At 35.4% G+C, this 22,514-nt stretch overlaps 3 protein-coding genes across 4 annotated transcripts; all 3 read right to left on the bottom strand.

Annotated features, from left to right (window-relative positions):
• Positions 1-536: 536 nt before the first annotated feature.
• Positions 537-1,469, bottom strand: LOC100751765 (olfactory receptor 187-like). The gene has a single exon (XM_027413336.1). The coding sequence runs from the start codon at positions 1,464-1,466 to the stop codon at positions 537-539; it is 930 nt and encodes a 309-aa protein (XP_027269137.1). The 5' UTR covers positions 1,467-1,469.
• Positions 1,470-8,674: 7,205 nt separating this feature from the next.
• LOC100751478 (olfactory receptor 5AC1-like) lies at positions 8,675-12,181 on the bottom strand. 2 transcript variants are annotated; one of them, XM_027413335.1, is made up of 2 exons: positions 12,175-12,181; positions 8,675-9,588 (listed from the first exon to the last, which is right to left on the bottom strand). In XM_027413335.1, the coding sequence occupies exons 1-2, from the start codon at positions 12,179-12,181 to the stop codon at positions 8,675-8,677; spliced, it is 921 nt and encodes a 306-aa protein (XP_027269136.1). The 2 variants fall into 2 exon arrangements, with proteins under 2 accessions (XP_027269136.1, XP_027269135.1); XM_027413334.1 differs by lacking the exon at positions 12,175-12,181 and having other exon boundaries at positions 8,675-9,598.
• Positions 12,182-19,275: 7,094 nt separating this feature from the next.
• On the bottom strand, positions 19,276-20,211 carry LOC100751186 (olfactory receptor 5AC1-like). The gene has a single exon (XM_027413248.1). The coding sequence runs from the start codon at positions 20,200-20,202 to the stop codon at positions 19,276-19,278; it is 927 nt and encodes a 308-aa protein (XP_027269049.1). The 5' UTR covers positions 20,203-20,211.
• Between the last annotated feature and the right edge of the window lie 2,303 nt (positions 20,212-22,514).

Genomic DNA, 22,514 nt, shown 5'->3' with positions numbered 1-22,514 from the left:
GTAGAATACTGAAAAATATATGAACAAATGTACACTAAGAAAGAAAAATAATGAATCATTTTAAATATACAAATTAATAAATCAGTAACATATTAATAGTAAATAAGATTCCTGCTATACTGTTAACATTTCATATTCTGGGTCATATGCTAGACACTTCTGTCATTGAAACACAAAACTGCATTTCAATAGAGGTAAAAGTGATATGATCTTCCAAGCTGAGAAACACCATCACATTGAAGTCTATTGCAGAGGTCTTACTCTCCTATAGCAGCCAAAGTCATAAAGAAGAACATGAAAACCAGTTTGATAAGCTGCCACTATATTATAGTATAATATTTGACTATAAATCTTTGTATTATTGAAAATACACATAAAAATATTTGAAAGAAATTGGCATTTACACATTAATTCATTAAAATGCTAGAACAGGTGCAATTGGAAGATACTTTATATCATGAACAAAATACAATCATGTTAAGCCAACACAAGTTTGTAATAGTTAGAAAAAAAGACAATATTTAGTAACATGAGACCTAAACATTTCTCTTAATGAATTTTTCCAGTGAATCTTTGATTTGCTTGTTTCTCAGACTGTAGATAATTGGATTCATCACAGGGATTATGACAGTGTAAAATACAGAGTCCATCATGTCTTCATCCTGAGCTTTTTGAGATGCAGGAAGCAGATACATGAAGAGAAGAGAACCATAGTATAAAGACACCGACAAGAGATGGGCCCCACAGGTAGAGAAGGCTTTCTTTATGCCTCTGGCAGATTTCTTTTTTAAGACTGTACACAGAACAAGTGTGTAAGAGGCTAGAATAGTTGAAATGGTGAATACTTGGATTGAGCCAGAAAAAATAAAAACAATTAAGTAATTAAGAGAAGGGTCGGTACAGGAAATCTTTAGCAAAGGCATAACATCACAGTAAAAGTGATGTATTATGTTGGAATTACAGAAGGTTAATCTGAATAACATGCCTTCATGAATTGAAGCATGAAGAATTCCAGTTACAAAGGTCAAGACTAGCAGACGTACGCACAATCTGTTTGTCATGATCACTGGGTAAAGTAAAGGTTTACATATTGCTGCATAGCGATCATAGGCCATTGCTGCCAAGAGAAAACATTCCATGGTTGCACACATTACAAATGAAAAAAACTGTATCATGCATTCTGAGAGAGAGATCAGTTTACTCTTAGCTATGAAGGTGAGAAGCATCTTTGGTGTCACTGTGGATGATAGCCAAGTGTCCACAAAGGCTAAACTCCCTAGAAATAGGTACATGGGGATGTGAAGGCTAGAGTCATTCCATATGAGAGCAATTAGACCAAGGTTCCCCACGATGGTAATGAGATAGATCACTAAGAACAGTAGGAACAGGGGGATTCTCCACTGTGGCGGATGAGTGAGTCCTGTGAGAACAAATTGTGTCAGCAGTGTTACATTCTCTGTTCCCATGTCCTCATTGTATGTCCCTGAAATGAAAGGGCAGCAAATTCAGACAGTATTTACAAAGGACTCGTAAAGTGAAATTTTGATAATGTATTTAAAATACACTGGTACTTAAAGTGAAATTTTGATAATGTATTTAAAATACACTGGTACTTATCAGAATGACCTTTGAATTTTGTTCAGTTTGAATATATTAAATGGAAATTATTTTTGAAATTTAAGAAATATTTCAATTCATTAATATAATTTTAACATGTGAATATTTTAATAGATTTAACAATAACATGATACCTTGTAAACATTCATGAAATGTGTAGAAAATCCATTGGTTCTGTAGGAAAATTCAGTATCTGCATTATTGACTCCCTGTTATTGCAAAGATGTTTAAAGCTCCTGAATTATAAAGTGAACTGAATTGTATGGTTTCATTCAATTAAAAGATAGTGCATTGATGCAATGAAAACATAATAGATAATGGTTGGAGGAAATATCTAATTAATTTTAATTAATTATATAGAAGCAATAAAGTGGGGTTCTGGGAGGAAGCTAGATTCAAAGGTATAGGAAGTTCTTATGCTATACAGAAGTTCCAAAAGCAGATTTTATTTCAGAGCTGTCTGGGAATGTTTGCACAAAAGTAGACTGAGAGAACTGTAATCAGGTTGTAAAATAAGTGAAAAGAAATAAGTAAAATAGCATACAGATCAGAAAAGGCATGCCTCCCTTTATGGCCCTCTGAAGGCTGACTTTGCAGTGTATTAGCCATAGTGCTGGCAGGGTTTTAGTCTCAAGAAATTACTAGGCTCCCCTACCCTGTTAGACTATAGGCCTATGGGTGGGTGGGACAGACAAAGGTTATATCGTCCCTATTGCAAGATCCTCTTAAGAAAATTAAGTTTCAGAGTAAACTGTGTTCCAAAAAAAGAAAAAAATATTAAGAGATGTAACTACAGATATTGGTTCAGTAATTTATAAACAATGATCTACCTTTTAAATCGTCTCCAGGTGATTTTTAAATTCATTTGAAGCTAACTATTGTGTGTAAGGGGACATTGGGAAGTGTTATGAGGACGGAGGGATAAATTGGATATGCTTCATGATATAGAGCCCATACTATGTGCTGTGTTAAGATATAAACTGGATGTTTAATAAAAGTAGGAGTAAAATATTTGGTAACTGTATAGAAGGTCTTTTAGAATTTACCTTGAGAATTTAGGTGCACTGTTCTGTTGTTATTACAAAGCAAGCAGGAGGCATTTGTTAGTATTCAGGCTTCTGTACTGGCCTGTGCTTGGGGTTCTGACAGAATACACCCTCACCAACAGCCACTAAAGCACCACCTGTGCACATTCACTATGTTCCCTTTTAAAAGGACCCTGCCTAGCTCCCATCCTTTTCTCTTTCTTTCTCCCCCCTCTCCCTCTCTTTTCCTCTCTTTCTTCTCTCTTCCCCTCTTTCCTTTCTCCTCTCTTCTCTGGCTCCTGTTTCCAGAGACTGATCTCACCTCTTCCCTTTCCCCTTTCCCTAATAAAAAAAACCCTCTGCTTGAACCTTGTCACATGGCATCTGTCTCCCAAGCATCACTTTTCTTAAATTACAACATTAACTCAGTTTTGTTGGGTCTACTAAGGGTTAATCATAATTACATGTGACAGCCTGAATCTCTTTCTGCACAGTGCCAGAGGCCAAAATAAAAGCTCTGGATGAATGACTAGAGATTTCCAAGTGTTGACAATTAAGAAAATTGTAATGGCCTAGGTGAAAACACCTTACTACATATCATAGAATTTATATAAAAGAACAACATTGTTAATGAGAAGTAAGGAACCATACAAAAAAGAAATGATATTAAAAGAAGGAATGATGTAGAATATTCTAGAAACTATGGAAGACAGTTGGCATTTGTCCAGTGCTTCTAGACTACAGTAAGAACAGCTTTTCAACAAAGGATAAAAAGTGACTTGAGGGAAGAGGAAGGCAATAAGAAGAAATCACAGGAAAACTAGAAATGGTTTGTAGGTGAAATTTGTGTAGGTGAAAGAAAATGAAATGAGAAAGAGGAAGAGTTTGATAAAGGTATAGAGGTGAACTGTGGAAGGGAAGACAGAGTGGAGAGGAAAGACTAGAAGGCTGAGAATCAGAAGAAGCTTCAAGGTTCAGAGACTTGGGATTAATGTTTGTTTTAGCCTTGGTGTTTATTTGCTATAGCCAATACTGAGCATTTTAATAAAGGACACCATCACATGAATAAAGTGTGAGCCTGCAGAATGGGAAAAGTCTGACAGAAGATTAGTATCTAGAATATACAAAGAACTTTAAAAGCTAAACAGCAAGAGAAGCAATAACTTAATTTTTTAAAGTGTGGCATGGAAATAGAGTTCTCAAAAGAAACACAAATGGCTGAGAAACACCTTTTTAAATATTCAAAGTCCTTCTGTATGAGGGAAATGAAAATCAAAACCAGTTTGAGATTTCTTCTTACCTCAGCCAGAATAGCCAAGATTAATTAAACAAGTGACAACATATGCTGATGAGAATGCAGGAAAGGACGATGCTTATTCATTGCTGCTGGGAGTGAACGTGGGTGCAGCCACTATGGAAATAAGTATGGAGCTTCCTCCTAACCCTGAAAATACATCTACCACAAGAGCCAGCAGTATCACTCTTAGAATATACCCAAAGGGCTCTATGTCTTACTGCAGAGGTACTTGTTTTTGTCTTGTACAAGTAAACACATATTTTCCTAGAGGACATACATTTGTAAAACATTAAAATTAACCATTAAATAAACATTAAAATTCCCTTCACTATGTTTGTGTGGTTCATGTTTAAATACATATATATAGTCACTGGCCAAGATTTCTTCCTGTGTGTTTTTGTTTTTTTGGTTTTTTTGTTGTTGTTGTTGTTGTTTTTGGTTTGTTTTTTTTTTTTTCTTTTTGGAGACAGGGTTTCTCTGTGTAGCTTTGGAGCCTATCCTGGCACTCGCTCTGTAGACCAGGCTAGCTTCGATCTCACAGAGATCCGCCTGCCTCTGCATCTTGAGTGCTGGGATTAAAGGCGTGTGCCACCAACTCCCGGCTTCTTTCTGTGTTTATATTCTGATTTTCATTACAATTAAAAGAATTAGAAAAACATTTTCCGAGAAATCTTATAATATTTCAACTTGAGAACGCATACTTCACCAATTATTTTTGTCCTGTTTTTTTTAACAGAATAAAATTAACGAAGTTGGTTCCTATATACTGATAATAAACACAGTGCCAAAATTTATAAATATTAGGTAAATTCATATTTCTGCTTCAGTACAGGCTCAATTATTGCAAAAAATTCAAAATCTCAAATAGCTTGGCATATGGGACATAATTAAATCATAAATGTAAGGAAAAGTACTGAGAAATATTTCCTGCATGTTTTCTATATCTATCTCTCTGTGTGAACCTAAACATATACCAAAATCATTCCATGAAACATGTTTCATATATGTTCTCTGTTATATATTTATTCACATATAATACAAAGCTTTTGCATATTACCTAAAGAAATTATTGGAAGTAAAGTAACACAAAGAAGAGTGAACATTTTTCCTTACTCACCTAAAAAACTTGGTCAGAAAATGTGAGTAGGCAGAACACAGTCCATCTTTGTACTGGAAATCATCAGAATTATTGCTCATATGCCAATGAGCATACATGGCATGTGGCTCCTTGAAATTAATTTTAAATTAACACTCTAATCCATGAGAACTTAAAAGCTAGTAGTTAGTTTAAAAATCCAAAGTATCAAAAAATTTAAAGTATCATTTAAGAGAACATTTCAAGCTACTTCGCTTATTTGTATTATGCCACGAAGTTAAAATATACATATAATTCATTATTGCTGCTGTGCTGCCCTCATTTATATCAAGGTGTGTTGGGATCCAAAGCCAAATATAAAATTATTATGAAAGAAATAGCATTCTTAATTCTCTAGGGAAGGGACGGTACACGTTATAGAACTCCTTTCTATCTGTATCTCAAAAGACATGCCTATGATCTTTAGGAGCACTCTACTTTCCAAAGTAGAACACAATGGAACAGGAAGGCAGTACCATAGATAGAAATTCCTCCCCTGGTGACACTCTTGAAAGTTCCATTGCCCAAGCACAGAAAACTTTGTTTATATGAGTTTCTCCTCAACGAAGAACCTAACAATTGCATCCCTGTCTGATTTTTCCAGAAGATGAAGGGCTAGAGAACTGGAATTCCCCAAAGCCCAGGGTTCTCTAGAGGACCAGGTGAGGCTGCTCTACTGGGCACTGAGGGTTTGGACGCCTATAAGAAGTCCAAATTGGTCCCTTAGGGTATCACACACTTTATACTAATAAATATTATTCAGTACAATAATATATTAGAATTTCAATATCCAAAATTCTACTTTAGACTATTTCCTCTCAGAGATGACAATTTTAACCTGTTTAGACAATCTGTATGATGAAATTTCACACTCTGAAGGCTTTGACTAGGATAGGTTTGTCTGAGTTAATCAAATAATGACTTATTACTAGAGACCTAAATCTCAGCTCCTTAAACTATGGGGTTTGATCCCCTGTGAGATCATGGCATAGTTGCCAACTCTGAAAAAGGTTTCAGGATTCATAACAACCAAAAATTGATTTTTCAAATTCAAACAAGTAGTGGACCTGAGGTGTTTCTGGCAGTGCTTGCAGAGTTGCAGTGGGACTTCATTTAAGTATTGACACTGAACTCAAAAGTAGAACTTTAGACAGCTAAGGGGAGTGGGAGAAATTCTCTTATCCAGGGAAGCATACACTCGATGGTTATCCAAACCAACCAGTCATCCCTAAAAACATGCATTTAACATTATGCAGACAGAGCAGGTTGTACTTATGTTTTTAGGACTACACACACAGAAACAATATACAAGGGGGCATGGATTTGAGAGAGAGCAGGGTGAGAGATTTTGAAGGGATGGAATGAAAGGAAGAAATGATGTATTTATAATGCAATGTCAAAAAAGTAAAAGAAGTAATTGTTTTTAAAATTACATATTCATCAAAACAAGTAAGACCAATAAACCCATTGTGAAATAGTTTCATTCAGATTCCAGACTATTGGATGTTATGAATTGCTTTGTTATTACTTCTCATACAAAGTTTTCTGCTCTTACAGAAATGTAATAGTTTAATTACAAATATTAAAGGCTTTTAATTTGCTTATACCATCATTTCTCATCACACAAGAGTATTATGAAATGAAAAATGTTAAGAAATCCTAATACATATACCCTTCAGCAACCAATCTTATATCTACAGGAGTATTTGATTTGCTTCCATTCATCAGTAAATCAGTATTTCATAAAATACAGGCTATAGAGTGAAAAACCTTGACTACTGAGTGAAACAATAGACCCATGAACATTTCCATTCAGTAATCATGTCAAGAGGTTATATGGATCTAAAGTCAATTTCCTCAACATGAAAGAACTGTTACTGTTTTCCATTCAAGGAAGTCTAATGTAAGACAAGGGACTGTATTGAAAATATTGCCAGGCTTTGGTGGCCAACACCTTTAATCCCAGCACTGGGGAGGCAGAGGCAGGCAGATCTCTGTGAGTTCAAGGCCAGCCTGGTCTCCAGAGCAAGTGCCAGGATACACTCCAAAGCTACACAGAGAAACCCTGTCTCAACAAATAAAACATGCAGAATCATATATTATATGTGTGACTATAGAGAAAATAGTATATAAATAGTACATATCATACAATGAAGAAATAAGTGTATTCATGAGTTTATAAGTAATTAAAAGTATTTACAGCAACACTTTTTAAAAGATCAAAAGTAAAATGTAGAAAAAAGAATGTTGCTAAGAATAAAAATAAACTTGTTATGGAAAATTTTACTTTAATATTTGTAAAATGAATCTCATAGGCTGTATGATGTCGAGAAAGTTTCCTACAAGTACAGATCAAATATTAAAGACAATAAAACCAAATATTAACATAAACAATATTTTTAGAAGAAATTTTGTTCTTTTGCTATTGGAAACCTAATGTAAAGACTCTGAAGGGTATAATAAAGAAGTTGTACTTCTCTAAAAATATTTTTAACAATAGATTTGTGATAGAAGATATTAGTTTCATACCTAAATACTTAGCTAAAATATATACAAATTTCTTGGAATGAATGAATTAACAATAACTATTTTTATAATTGTTCACAATAAACTTATTTTTATTTTTCAATCATGAAACTTTAATTCTTCTTTTTAAGATCATTTTCTTTCATAAATGTCCTCAAATGAGCCAGATTGAATGAGGAGTGTGATTATGCTGTTTATAGTTGATTCATCTAATTCTATGTAATAAGCATTAAAAATAAAATTGTGAGAACAGATTCTCAAGCAGTACCCAAGAGAGAATTCATGGCTACAGATTTTCATTCTTCCTAGTAAATTTTGCATAACTGATACAATTTCCTTATCTTCTGTGCAAATATTTTAACAGTGGAAATGGCAACCACAGGCTGATTTCTGGCATTTCTTTTACTAAACCAAAATATTCTAAAATTTATAAATTCTTGAGTTCCTCAGTACTTGGAATATTAATAAAAATATATGCTGAGTTAGAAGCATGAGCAATGATTTTTTAATACCCGATCCTTTAAACACATTCCAATTTCCATTTCCCTTCCTAATATCCTACAATATTGTTTTTGAACTCTATCATTTCCCAATGTTTGTACTGAAATTCTACATTTCTTGGGAATATACTCTACCAAGAGATAGAGATTCATTTCATCACTCTATACATGTCAAAAATCTAAAAAGCCACAATTAACTTTCTGGTCTAGGAGAGTAGAGTGAGACCGTTCAAGAAAGTAACTCTATTCCTTCCTCAATTGGAACTGACTTTTGTTAATCATTTTCCACTATTTCTTAGTAGTATTATTATTCCTTATAAATTTGGAAGCCCCTAAGAGATACTTAGTCTGAAGAAGCTAAATACTCAGCAGCAAGGACGCATAGTGTTTCTGAATGCACTAACTGCGGGTTAGTGCCAAACTTTAGGGCGAAGTATAATGAGAAGCCCACTTCCTTCACAGGGAGCTCATGAGCATCTGATGACCTGGCAGAACACATTCTAATCCATCTTTCTAGAGATTGCCTCGCCCCCTTCAGAAGGAAGAAATGCTCTGAAACTTATTTGTCAACTATTTATTTCTTTATTTTTCTTCTTAAGGCAGATAATACCTCTTTGTTCCTCAGACTGTATATAAAGGGATTTAGAAAGGGAATTATTATTGTGTAAAACAAAGAATACATTTTGTCATTGTTTTCACCAGACCCTGACCCAGGGCGCACATACATGAGGAAGAGGGTGCCATAGAACAAGGACACTGAGAGCAGGTGGGAGCTGCAGGTGGAGAAGGCTTTGCTTCTGCCTTTCTCAGACTTTGTTTTCAAGATGGCAAGAAGGACACAGAAGTATGAGATGATAATAGTAATAAAAGTAAAACCTTGTATAAAAGCTGAAAATATTAAAACCAGAAGGACATTAATTGTAGGATCAGTGCAGGAAATTTTGAATAATTGCAAAATTTCACAGTAGAAATAATGGATGATGTTGGATCTGCAAAAATTCAATCTCACTAACAAACCCACATGAATTGCTGAGTGCAGAAAACCAACAATATATGAAACATGTATACATTGCATACAGAGGTTACTGGACATCATCACTGGATAAAGCAAAGGATTGCATATGGCCACATAGCGGTCATAGGCCATTACTGACAGAAGGAAACATTCTGTGGTTGCACTGGATCCAAAGAAATAAAACTGGGTAAAGCACTCAACCAAGAATGTTTTATGATCCTTAGATAAAAAATTGATAAGCATCTTGGGGGTCACAGAGGATGAAGCACACGCATCAGCAAAAGCTAAACTTCCCAGGAATAAGTACATAGGAGTGTGAAGGTGAGGGTCCTTCCAAATGAGAGCAATCAGTCCAAGGTTGCCCACCATGGTCATGAGGTAGATGATGAAGAACACGAGGAAGAGCAGAACTTGCAGCCTCGGATGATCTGTGAGTCCTGTGAGGACAAACTCAGTCACCAGAGTCTGGTTTCCTACTGTCATGTCTACCATGGACAATCACTAGAATGAAATAACAAGTAAGGAACAGTCAAAAAACAATGATGTAATTGTCATGGCTTGTGATGTATTTCTAAAGGGAGCTTTTCATTTCCTTAGTGTTTACATTTTTATCTGCATATGACTACTTTTTAAAATTCACATTTTATTTTTTAGTTAAAATGTAGTTACATCATTTCCTCCCCTCCCTTCAAGCCTTCCAATAAATCTCTTTTTCATCTTTCTCTCAAGTCCTTGGCCTCTTTTTCTTTCTTTGTTAATATATCTATTTATTTATATACTATATATATACATACAAATTCCTCAATACATAAATAAATATTTCAGTCCACATAATGTCTACATTTACATACACAGTGCATTCTCAAAATAACCCACTCAACATGAATAATTTAATGTAAAATCTTTTCAGTGTGACTAGGTATGCTTACAATTCAAATGTAGTAACAGATTTTTCAGTAATTTCACTAATGTAATATTCTGTATATTCCTGTATTTTGTTACTTTATAATGTAAAATTGACTATTTCCATGAAACAAAGACTTTATTCATGACTAATAAATACTGTCTGAAGGAACTCAGTTTTCCTATTTTTTCCTTTCTTGATATAAGGTCTTACTATATGGGTTTTGATGGACTAAAATTTGCTTTGTGGACTAGATTGGCCTTGTACACAAGTGATCGATCCACCTTTTGTCACCTGGTGGCCCATCTTTTGCAAAGGTGTGCTACTATTTACTGCTTAATATTTTTGAAAAGAAAAAATCTCTTGGTAGTATACGTATGCATTGCTGTGTTATGTGCCAATTTCCTTATTTACGGAATTATGTTCACAATGCTTAAGGAATGTAAAAATATTTTTACCATGAAAAAATGGTATATAAACAGGATTTATAGCTTTTAAAATTTAACTAAATGTTACACTTCTCAAAGTTAAAGATCTCTATAAGTAGCCAACTGTGAGATGTAAGTTTATTTTCACTGAAAATCCATGAAGAATGATTTTCACAATTCTTACCTGTGTTTTTATTAATTCTTTTATTTTTCAGATTGTAAAATAATCACAGCATTTTGCTATTCACTTTTCTCCCATAACTCCTCTTATAAACCCCTCCTTGCTCTCTCTCAAGATCATGGTCTATTTTTCATTAAATTTTTAAAATGTTTTTACATTGAGAATTAAAGAATTTTGTCTTTAATTAAATAATACACTTAACACACACACACACACACACACACACACACACACACACACACACACACAGCCTAAAGCCAATATTTCCTCATTCTAAAAATGAATATTTGAGCATTAGATTGTTCTTCAGTTAGAAAAACTCATACAAAAATTGATTTCCAACTAATAAAGTAAGAATATCCTTACAGGCAGAATATGTATCATGCAAAAATACTGTATTGTAGCTTTTCTTCATAAATTTAAGTCTGTGAAACATAAGAAGTATAAGGATTCTACATTCATTACATTCATCAAAACCCATGGTCTCATTATCCATGAAATCAAAGAATTTTTATTGCAGTCATACACATGCATATACACACACATACATATACACAATCACACACACAGACACACATGGACAAACACATACACACACATACATACATACAATCACACACACACACACACATGAACACACACATATACACATACACACAAAGACACAAATGCACATACACACACATCCTAAAGCCAAAACTTCCTCAATCTAAATACAAAACTAAGTAATATTTGAGCCTCGGCTTGTACTTCAGTGAGAAAGGTTCACACAATTTGAGTATGTTGAAACTTTCTAATCATTCATTTATTTTCTATTACTCGAAGTTCCCATCCCAACTTCCTGAAAATTTTCTTACCTTCATAAACAATAAAATGTCTATTGCTCATGCTCATGTGGGTAGTTACTTATGCTAATAAATATGTTGGGTGCTGATTTTCTTTAATATTATTTAGTATTTCAATCTCTGGCTTCTATATTTTGTTATCTGCAGATACGTTGCAAAGCTAAAACAGAATTGTACAAATCTTTTTCAGTCTCACCTAAATCCTTTAAAGCAGTAGAAAATGGAATGCTACTAGTTTTCAGGAAGAAACACAAAAGGTATAGGAAGAAGCAATATTATTTGTGTGGAAACTCCAGACTAGAAGGAGGCACCATTTATTATTTCTATATCAAAATGATTGTTTAAACCACTTCAAAATTCCCTTAATGCATCCCAGAGATCCCCAGGAGGATGAAGTAAAGGTTGTTCTGGGAATGGTGAACTAATCACCAAATTATCCACATAACTAGTTCCACAGTAGAGGGTCATAGTTAACTTTCTGTGGACATGTATTATTTTTCTCATGACTTCTGTTAAATGCAAATGCCAGGCCAAGTTAGAAGAAACATGTTGAACAAAGACAAATCCAGCTCATGGAAACACAAAATTAAAGACATAAAAATGTTGGACACATTCAGGTTTGGTCCTTCCCCCATCCTCCTACAGTTTTATTGGGATGTTTTAAAATTACATTTTGTTGTTCTTGTTATTTACATGACTACTTTCCATTTGGGCTTTACCAGATGTTTAAAGCAAATGAAACACACTTGTCTTAGTGATGTCCTATACAAAATCAACATCTTGAGTTTTTGCAAAATGCATTTCTATGTGATTTGTTAGTAACTAAATTATTTTGTCTCTGAGAGTTGATATTTACTGTGAATCATATTTAGTCTTTAAACTGGTGTTATCACTATATGCATGTCTAGCACCAATGCTGTGATTAAGCTCTGTGGCATGATAATATGGAATGTATCAAACGTTCTAACTCTGAAGAAAATTCTACATCCCTAAAATCTATAGCTGTTTCTCTAAGCATATTACTGTGCCCTGTTACATTGTTATAAGTTGTAAATTTGTCATTTCTTCTGTGTTTTAGAATGAAGGTATAAAAAATCTTGATTTCCCAGCTCATAAAGAGCACTTATGAAGAGGTTAGACCAGACAGAAAGTTCTAAGGTGGGAATGTTTTGCCAAGTCTGAGTTTAGTGAAAAGCTCTCATACCCTGGGAAGAGCTTTGTTGATGTTAAGATTGATCAGTTCATAGTGGGAAGGCCAAAAGGAAACTTAGAATCTTCAACTGCAATTGGGAACAACCTAGATGTTATTCAACTGATGAATGGATAATAAAAATATGGTGTGTGTACAAAATGGAGTTCTACTCAGCTGAAAAGAACACCAATATCCTCAAATTTCCAGGTAAAGTAATGAAACTGGAATTTTATTTTGTTTTTTATTAGAAAGAAAATCATTTTACATGTCAATCCCAGGTCCATCACCCTCCGCTCCTCCCCTGCCCCCCCAACTAAAGCTCTACCTATCTCATACCCTTTCTGCTCCCCAGGGAGGGTGAGGCCTTCCATAGGGGGTCTTAAAAGTCTGTCATAGTCTTTGGGACAGGGCCTAGGCCAACCCCCTTGTGTCTAGGCTCAGGGAGTATCCCTTCATGTGGGATGGGCTCCTAAAGTCCATTCCTTATAGTAGTGATAAGTACTGATCCACTACAAGAGGCCCGATAGATTTCCAAGGTGTCCTCACTGACACCCACATTCAGGGGGTCTGGATCAGTCCCATGCTGGGGACCAAGAGTTTTTCCTTGTTCAGGTCAGCTGTTTCTGTGGGTTTCACCAGCCTGGTGTGGAGCCCTTTGCTCATCACTCCTCCTTCTCTGCATCTGGATTTCAGTTCAGTTCAAGGTCTAGCTGTGGGTGACTTTTTCTACTTCTACCAGCTGTTGGATAAAGGCTATACAATGGCATATGAATTAGTCATCAATCTCATTATCAGGGGAGGGCATTGAAGGTAGCCTTTCCTCTGTTGCTTAGATTGTTAGTTGATGTTATCTTTGTAGCTCTCCAGACATTTCCCTAGTGCCTGATTTCTCTTTGAACTTATAATGTCTCCCTCTATTATATTATCTCTTATCTTGCTCTCTTCTGTTCTTCCCCCAACTCAACCTCCCTGTCCCATCACGTCTTCCTCACCCCTCCTCTTCTTCCCCTCGCCCCTCCCCCATGCTCCCAATTTTCTCAGGAGATCTTTTTCCTATCCCCTTCTCCAGGGTACCATGTATGTCTCTCTTAGGGTCCTCCTTGTTTACCAGCCTCTCCAGCAGCCTGGGCTGCAGGCTGGCAATCCTTTACTCTATGTCTAAAATCCACATATGAGTGAGTACATACAATGCCTGTCTTTTTGTGACTGGGTTACCTCACTCAGAATGGTTTCTTCTAGTTCCACCCATTTGCCTGCGAATTTCAAGATTCCATTCCTTTTTTCCCCGCTGAGTAGTACTCCATTGTGTAAATGTACCACATTTTCTCTATCTATTCTTCAGTTGAGGGGCATCTAGGTTGTTTCCAGGTTCTGGCTATTACAAATAATGCTGCTATGAACATAGTTGAACAGATGTCCTTGTATGAATGTGCTTCTTTTGGGAATATGCCTAGGAGTGGAATTGCTGGATCTTGTGGTAGACTGATTCCCATTTTCCTGAGGAATCACCATACAGATTTCCAAAGTGGCTTTATGAGTTGGCATTCCAACCAGCAGTGGAGGAGTGTTCCCTTTTCTTCACATCCTCTCCAGCATAAACTGTCATTGGTGTTTTTGATTTTAGCCATTCTGACAGGAGTAAGATGGTATCTCCGAGTTGCTTTGATTTGCATTTCCCTGATGGCTAAGGATGTTGAACACTTTCTTCTGTGTCTTTCAGCCATTTTAGATTCCTCTATTGAGAATTGTCTATTTAGTTCTGTACCCCACTTTTTAATTGGATTGTTTGGTGTTTTCGAGAATAGCTTCTTGAGTTCTTTGTATATTTTGGAGATCAGTCCTCTGTTGGATGTGCGCTTGGTGAATATCTTTTCCCAATCCGTGGGCTTTCGTTTTGTCTTGTTGACTGTGTCCTTTGCCTTGTAGAAGTGTCTCAGTTTCAGGAGGTCCCATTTATTAATTGTGGATCTCAGTGTCTGTGCTACTGGTGTTATGTTCAGGAAGTGGTTTCCTGTACCAATTAATTCAAGGGTATTTTCCACTTTGTCTTCCAATAGATTCAGTGTGACTGGATTTATGTTGAGATCAATGATACATTTGGACTTAAATTTTGTGCATGGCAATAAACTTCTTTTTTACATTTGTTTTTTCAAGACAGGGTTTCTCTGTGTAGAAACCCTAGCTGTCCTGGAACTAGCTCTTGTAGACCAGGTTGGCCTTGAACTCACAGAGATCTGCTTGTCTCTGCCTCCCAATTCCTGGGATGAAAGGCATGAGCTAATAGCACCCAGCTGAAACTGGAAAATATTATAGTGAGTGAGGCATTGCAGATACATGCTCTCCCTTTGTGGAACTTAGCTCGGAGGCTTTAGATTTGAATATTTATCCTGATAACTGCAGAAGCCAGGAAGATAGAATGGGACCATGGAGGAAGAGGGAGAGCAGGAGAATCCTAGAGAGGAGGATATTGGGACACAGGTGCTATGAAGGGTGAATAGGAAAAACTGGGAGGGGAACCACTGTAGAAGACTTATTGAAACTAAATTACATTGGACCATAAGAGTTCCTTCAAGAGCAGTAGACCATCAAAAAAAAAAAAAAAAGGCTCAGAGAAACCTCACTTTGAGTTGTTGTCGGAAGTGTGCCAAAGAGATTTACCAAACAATATACACTATTTACACTATTGCCTTTACCCTTGGTTGCCTCCCAGAACTTGACAGTAAGACCCCATTAATAAAATCAACACACACTTTAGATGCAAGGAATCCACTGAAAATGGTCACAAAGCCTCCCCCATTAGGACAAATGAACATATAATCTGAAGGTGCTATCCGAGTTGACAAGAGGGAAAAGCAATCAATAATCCTACACAACTTTAAAAGGCAGAAAAAATAACCAGCCTGGCAAAATGCCCAAAATGACAAAAATAGTGTTAGTGTTATTTTAGATGGTAACCAACATTTGTCTAAATGAACATAAGGCCCTCTTAGAAGTAAACCTCTGCCTGGTACTGTAAATTTAGCCAACAACCTGGGACTGGAGATGTCATAGGTCCTCCAGGAGCACCAACTGCTGGTGCAACTATCCTATAACAATGTAATTCTTTTGTTTTCTCCATTTTTATTTAAATTAGAAACAAGATTATTTTTCATGTCAATACTAGTTCCTTCTCCCTCCCCTCCTCTCTTGCCTCCCCACTAACACCCTACATATCTTTCCCATACCATTTCTTCTCCCCAGGGAGGGTGAGGCTTTCCATGGGGGCGTCTTCAGAGTCTGTCATATCCTTTGGGATAGGGCCTAGGCCCTTGTGTCTAGTCTGAGGGAGTATACCTCTATGTGAAATGGGCTCCCAAAGTCCATTCGTATGCTAGGGATAAATACTTATCCACTACCAGAGGCCCAATAGATTTCTGAGGCCTCCTCACTGACACCCACATTCTTTTTTTTTCTTTTTTTTTTTTGAGACAGGGTTTCTCTGTGTAGCTTTGGAGCCTACCCTGGCACTCACTCTGGAGACCCAGGCTGGCCTCGAAATCACAGAGATCTGCCTGCCTCATCCTCCTAAGTGCTGGGATTAAAGGCATGCACCACCAACACCCTCCCGGCGACACCCACATTCTTAATTCGTACTTGTATACTCACAAATAAGTACGGCTCTTACTCCTCAGTAATAAAACATCTTTCTTCAGTAGGTGGAGGCTACTACAGATCCACAACTATTCTTCTGCAAGGCCAAGCCCTTGATTGATTATCCAATCCCAAGTAATCAACTATAAACCCATGTATATAAGAGTAAGCATAAATAGGCTCAGGAGTGTGTGTGTGTGTGTGTGTGTGTGTGTGTGTGTGTAGCAATTATAATCATAGAAATGTTCATAAATTTGTAAGGATACAGGAGTAGGAGGGGAGAAAGTTAAGGGTAGAAATGATGTAAATATATTACTCATGTATGAAATTCTCAAAAACTAAATTTAAAGTTAAAAAGATGTCCAGTGAGTTCTCTCCCATTCACTGTGTGTGAGACTACACAAGGACATAAATATTGCATTATTTTTCTGGAATTTTTATTTCTCAGTTTCCAGAGTATCATCCTGGATAAGATTTCATTTATGTTAGATAATTCTCCAACTTGTTTATTATACATTGTAGTATAATTAATTCACTTAATGCCCTTTCAGCTCTTGTACCCATACATTGCACACCAATAGCAGGGTTTGAATCTATCATCTGACTTTCACTGATAACCCCCACAAGTTACCACAATCAATAGCTCCAAGCACTGACACACAAGTTATCTTGTGTCAAGACAAGATAACATTTGAATGGCTAAACTTTTCTCTTTGAAGTAGTATCATATATGAATATTCTGAATATTTTTAAAATAATTCTGACATAATTATATTTGTAAATTTTTAAAGAATTACCTTTTTGTGTGTGGATTAATATTTGCAAGCATGCATGTATGTGTACCGTCTGCATGCTTGGTACTGATGGGAGTGTGAAGGTCTGTGATATCCCAGAAACGGGAGTTACAGCATGTTGTGAGCTGTAAACTGGATGCAGAGACTTGAACCCAAGTCCTCTGCAACACCATCAGTGCTCTTAACAACTAAGGTAATTTGTATAATTTTAGGGATAGTGAAGGACATTTTGAGCTGGGTGGTTGGTGGCACACAACTTTAATCCCAGCATTCGGGAGGCAGAGACAGATCTTTGAGTTCGAGTTCGAGGCCAGCCTGGTCTACAGAGGGAGCTCCAGGACAGCCTGGGCTACATAGAGAAACACTGTCTCAAAAAAAAAAAAAACTGAGAGAGAGGGAGAAAGAGATTTTGATAACACAGATTTTAAGTAGGTACTCCAATTAAAATATGTTATATAACATATAAGATGGAAGGTTAGGAAACAGATTACAAAGTTTTCAAAAGAATTCAGCATTGTTAAAATTACCTACACATACAAATAATGTTTCTTTTACTTTTTCATTAAAGGATTTATCTGTGTAGCCCTGACTGTCCTGAAATATTACTCTGTAGACCAGGCTGGACTCAAACTCAGAGAGCTGCCTGTCTCTGCTGCCCGAGTCCTAGAATTCAAGTCATGTGCCACCATGTCTGGCTACAAAAAATTTTTAAAAGATAACGAATTTAGCAGGCAATGGTGGCACACAACTTTAATACCAGCACTTGGGAGACAGAGGCAGGTAGATCTCTGTGAGTTCAAGACTTATCCTGGTTAACAGAGCAACTTCCAGGATAGGCTCCAAAGCTACACAGAGAAACTCTGTTTCCAAAAACAAAAGAAAAGAGAGAGAGAGACAATGAATTTAGTTATGTGGGATAATTTTAAAGAACTTTTGTCACAGAGAGGGAATAAGGGTATTTATTTTAGGATGAGATGCGCAAGTTGACTTTACCCTAATAATGTACATATTCAATAGGGTAAAGTTATAAAATACAACATATAACTATGACTTTAAAAGATATCACACAGCTACATCTTTATAGGAAACATACAGTGACATTGTAGGAACCACTGATACAGCAAAAAATAAGCTGCTTCCAACTAGTAGAACAAGGCATACCTGTCAGCTGTCCAACAATTTGCAGTTAATTCTTTTGATATAATTATTTTCAAAAATATATTAAAAGAATATAATTGTTGTAAAAGAATGAATCACATATGTCTACAAAATAATATTCACATAAACTAAAATATACAATTGTGCAGTGTATTATCAATTAATTTACATCCAATATGTACCTGCAATCGTTATTATCTATAGTTGAGAATTCATTGATAAAACTTTGCAGTTCTATAATTTTAGGTACCAGATAATCTCGTAAAATCTACTTCCCAATGATGATGTAAATACAAGGAAGCTCTATGGAATTTCTTTTCACTGCACTAAATTTTATAAATTATTGAACATATATTCACTATTGTTGATAAATAGTATTCTGAGCTCTAAATATAGACATGACAAATTTTGTTGCTGAATGTTTTAACTTATAGCTCCATCCTTCAATACCATTTTTATACTCAATTCCACTTTTCTTTTCCAGTTATTCAATAGTACATTTCTTCTCTGGAATGCATTCCATCATGAAACACGGTTTTATTTTTATCAATCTAACAATGTTGTTTAGGGTGGTAAAAAGTCAAAAACCTTATTAACTTCCAGGTCCAGAGGGGTAAACTATTCATTCCTGCAAATTGCTAGTTTTGTCTGCCAACAACAATTAGAGTTGTGACTCAGCAAATGTGTCTCAGGATGTCATAGTAAAACTACAAATTCACATCTGCAAATTTGGAAAGGACAAAGAATATAGTTATTTTGAAAAGCTAAGAGCTCAAGTAAAATAGAGGATATTATTTGTAGACAAGGTGCTCATGAGTTGTGCTACCACAACTTCCCTGACCCATATGAAAGAAACCAACAGGGCATCAGACACAAAATTCAAAGCTGGAGGTCCTCAGTAGAGGGTACCGACCTTCCAGTGAAATGGCAGAGTTCTGGCCAGTACTTAGGAGCTATTTCTTTTCTGTTGATGTTGTCATCTTAATTTTCATATAATGTGAGGGGTAAATATCTGAAAATTTGTACAATTATTCTTTCCTTACTACTCTTCTAAAGGCACCAATAACCTCTTTGTTCCTCAGGCTGTAAACAAATGGATTGAGCAGGGGAATTATTACTGTGTAAAATAAAGAAAGCATCTTCTCTTTGTCTCCCACTGGTCCAGACCCAGGGCAAACATATATGAGAAAAAGAGTTCCATAGAACAAGGAGACCGAGAGCAGGTGGGCACTGCAGGTGGACAAGGCTTTGCTTCTGCCCTTCTCAGACTTCTTTTTCAGAATGGCAAAGAGGACACGGATATATGAGACCATGATGTTTATAAAGGTGAAGGCTTGTATAGAAATTGAAAAGATTAAAAGCACAAACATGTTAATGGAAGGATCAATGCAAGAAACATTGAAAAGTTGTAAAATTTCACAATAGTAATATTGTAGGATGTTGGATCTGCAGAAAGTCAGCCTCAGTAGCAAACCCACATGAATTGCCAAATGCAGAGCACCAAGTAAATATGTCACAGCTATAAACTGGATGCAAAGTCTATTTGACATCAGCACTGGATAAAGCAAGGGGTTGCATATGGCCACATAGCGGTCATAGGCCATCACAGTCAGGAGAAAACATTCTGTGGTTGCACTGGAGCCCATAAAATAAAATTGAGCAAAGCACTCAACAAGCGATATCTCATGATTTTTAGATAAAATGTTGATAAGCATTTTTGGAGTCACTGAGGATGAAGTACATGAGTCAGCAAAGGCTAAACTGCTGAGAAATAAATACATAGGGGTGTGAAGGTGAGGGTCCTTCCAGATGAGAGCAATCAGTCCGAGATTGCCCACCATGGTGATGAGGTAAATGACAAGGAACAGTAGGAACAAGACAACCTTCAGCGTGGGATGATTTGTGAGTCCCGTGAGGATAAACTCAGTCACCACAGTGTGGTTTTCTTCTGTCATGTCTTACCTTGGCAATCACTAAAATGAAAGAATCAGTAAATACAGAGTTCCAACAATATAAAATTGGTGATATCCTTGTTACTAGTGTATTTCAAATGGATGTTTCTCATGCCAGGACTTTAAAAAAATCCGTCTTTGTCTTCTTTAATACACATTGGAAATTCTGCATAACAAAACATTAACACACCTAAAGTAATATGTGCATTTAGTAGAAATCCTTTTAGATTTTTCTTGGGGAGGGGCTTCTCTGTGTAACTACCCTAGTTGTTTTGGAGCTCACTTTATAAACCAAGCTGGCCTTGAACTCACAGAGATCTGCTTGCCTCTGCCTCCCAAATGCTGGGATTAAAAGAATGAGCTGCCACCACCCAGCTGTGAAAAATCCTTAAAACCTTATAACACAGTATGTGTTTTCAGTATTTAGAAATACATAACTTGTTAAAAACACATTTTCAAAAAACAGATTGTTATATCAGGAGTATAAACAGTAAGATTAGTTGAGTGTATCTTAGTTGATATTGAACTGTAGTTTAAAGAGTTAATAATCAAGATACTCAGATATCGCACCTTAGAGAAGTGGGTAAGGAATTAGAAAATATTCTAACATGAAGGCAATAAAACATAAGCAAATATGTGTCTTCATACAGTAGGAAAGGATAACTGATGTAGTAGATTATGTTATCACTATAAGATATTCATCTGGAAATATATAGAATGAAATTCCTACTGTATACTAAGCATATAGCCAACAGATAATGAACACACCTCCTCATTTATGCAATTATCATAAATTAAAATACATCAAGGCACTCACTGAACACTGAAGTGAGGAAATTCATACTTTCCTATATTACTTATGGAGTAATAATTGCAACTTTATGAAATTCAATTTATTTGAATAAAATACACTCACAAGTCAATCTACCATTCTTTTAGTTATACTTTAGAAATCTAAGCACAACTATATAAAAACAGATATACAAAGAATATGCAATTTATTTCTGGCCAAGGAAAAAGGAAAGAAACAGGTGTATATGTCATGGTACATTAATAAAAATCAGCCACAAAAAGAGCTATTATCAATTATATTGAGAATTACCACCATGAGTATTTTCTCAGAAGACCAAAACACACAGAAATAAAAATTTTCTATGATCAAACTGTCACGAAATAAGCTATGATTTAAAAATATCCTCTTAACATCAAAAATATGGATAAAATACAATAAATTTATAATACTGACTTTTATGGTATACAAGTTGAGGCTTGGATGAGAGGAGAGGTGAGAAAGAAGGATATGTCAACAAGGAGTTTCATAAGAACAAACTCACATAAATGATATTTTATACAAAATTGCATCTATGTGTGTATTCACATCTATATGCTTATATTAAGCTGTGGGTGAAAGAACTGTCTCAAACATGTTAATAGTTTATAAATGTCAAAATAATGAAGTCCTATTACTGTCGTTTTAAGGAGATATTTTGTAATAATTTAAATTTTATGCATTAAATTAAATATAGAAATAACCTTCAGGAAATTGTCATATTACTTTACATATTATAGGTTAGCAAATTTTCAGCATTGTGAACAGATATGTGTTTGTAATACCCAAGACTTACCTATGATTGTATATGTAGGGATTCTAGGAGAAAGATTTTTGGCTGTCTTTTAATTTCAACAATGTTCTTATTAAGATGTTCCTTGTGTGAGCCCTGTGAGCATCTGCTTAGAATATAAAACTCATATTTTTTTAAAATTGTACAAATAAGACATTTGACATTTTGTAGTCTTGGAAAGAACTTAAAAAAGTTTTATATGAAAATAAAAGCAAAAAATTGTTATCCTATATCAAATATTAAAACATGCATGTGTGCTTAAAGGTCCAGAAATTTGCTTTCATATATCTTTAAAATAAAACAAGTTTTCTTCTAATAATTGAATATCCATGTAAGGAATGATTTTTGAGCTGTTGTGCTGTTTTACAGAAAATAAGTGAAACATTTTACAATTTTTACTTTTAAATACATACAGAGAACTAAGCATACAATAGGACAAAATATAAGACAAAAATTCCACCCTAAGATATTTGGCCAGATATAATTTTTTCAACTGTCCTCAGTTATAGCAATGTGTACTTTAGCTTAGAACTAATAATTTTAACTTAACAGTTAAAATAATAATGTAATAATAATTATTTAACTTAATAGTTACATGATACTCTAGGAGTAAGCAGAGTCTGTGGCTGTTGCTTTCTCTAGATTTCTTACGATTCTATGAGTTTGAAGAAACTTTATTTCGCTCAACCACAA

The sequence above is a fragment of the Cricetulus griseus genome, chromosome 4, assembly GCF_003668045.3.
Source record: "Cricetulus griseus strain 17A/GY chromosome 4, alternate assembly CriGri-PICRH-1.0, whole genome shotgun sequence".
Classification (NCBI taxonomy): Eukaryota; Metazoa; Chordata; class Mammalia; order Rodentia; family Cricetidae; genus Cricetulus; species Cricetulus griseus.
The sequence above is the reverse complement of the archived record's forward strand: the minus strand, read 5'-3'. Positions and strand labels throughout refer to the sequence as shown.

Excerpts from the sequence above, each read along its gene's own strand:
- LOC100751765 (XM_027413336.1), bottom strand. The coding sequence starts at position 1,466 with ATGGGAACAGAGAATGTAACACTGCTGACACAATTTGTTCTCACAGGA.
- LOC100751478 (XM_027413334.1), bottom strand. The coding sequence starts at position 9,598 with ATGACAGTAGGAAACCAGACTCTGGTGACTGAGTTTGTCCTCACAGGA.
- LOC100751186 (XM_027413248.1), bottom strand. The coding sequence starts at position 20,202 with ATGACAGAAGAAAACCACACTGTGGTGACTGAGTTTATCCTCACGGGA.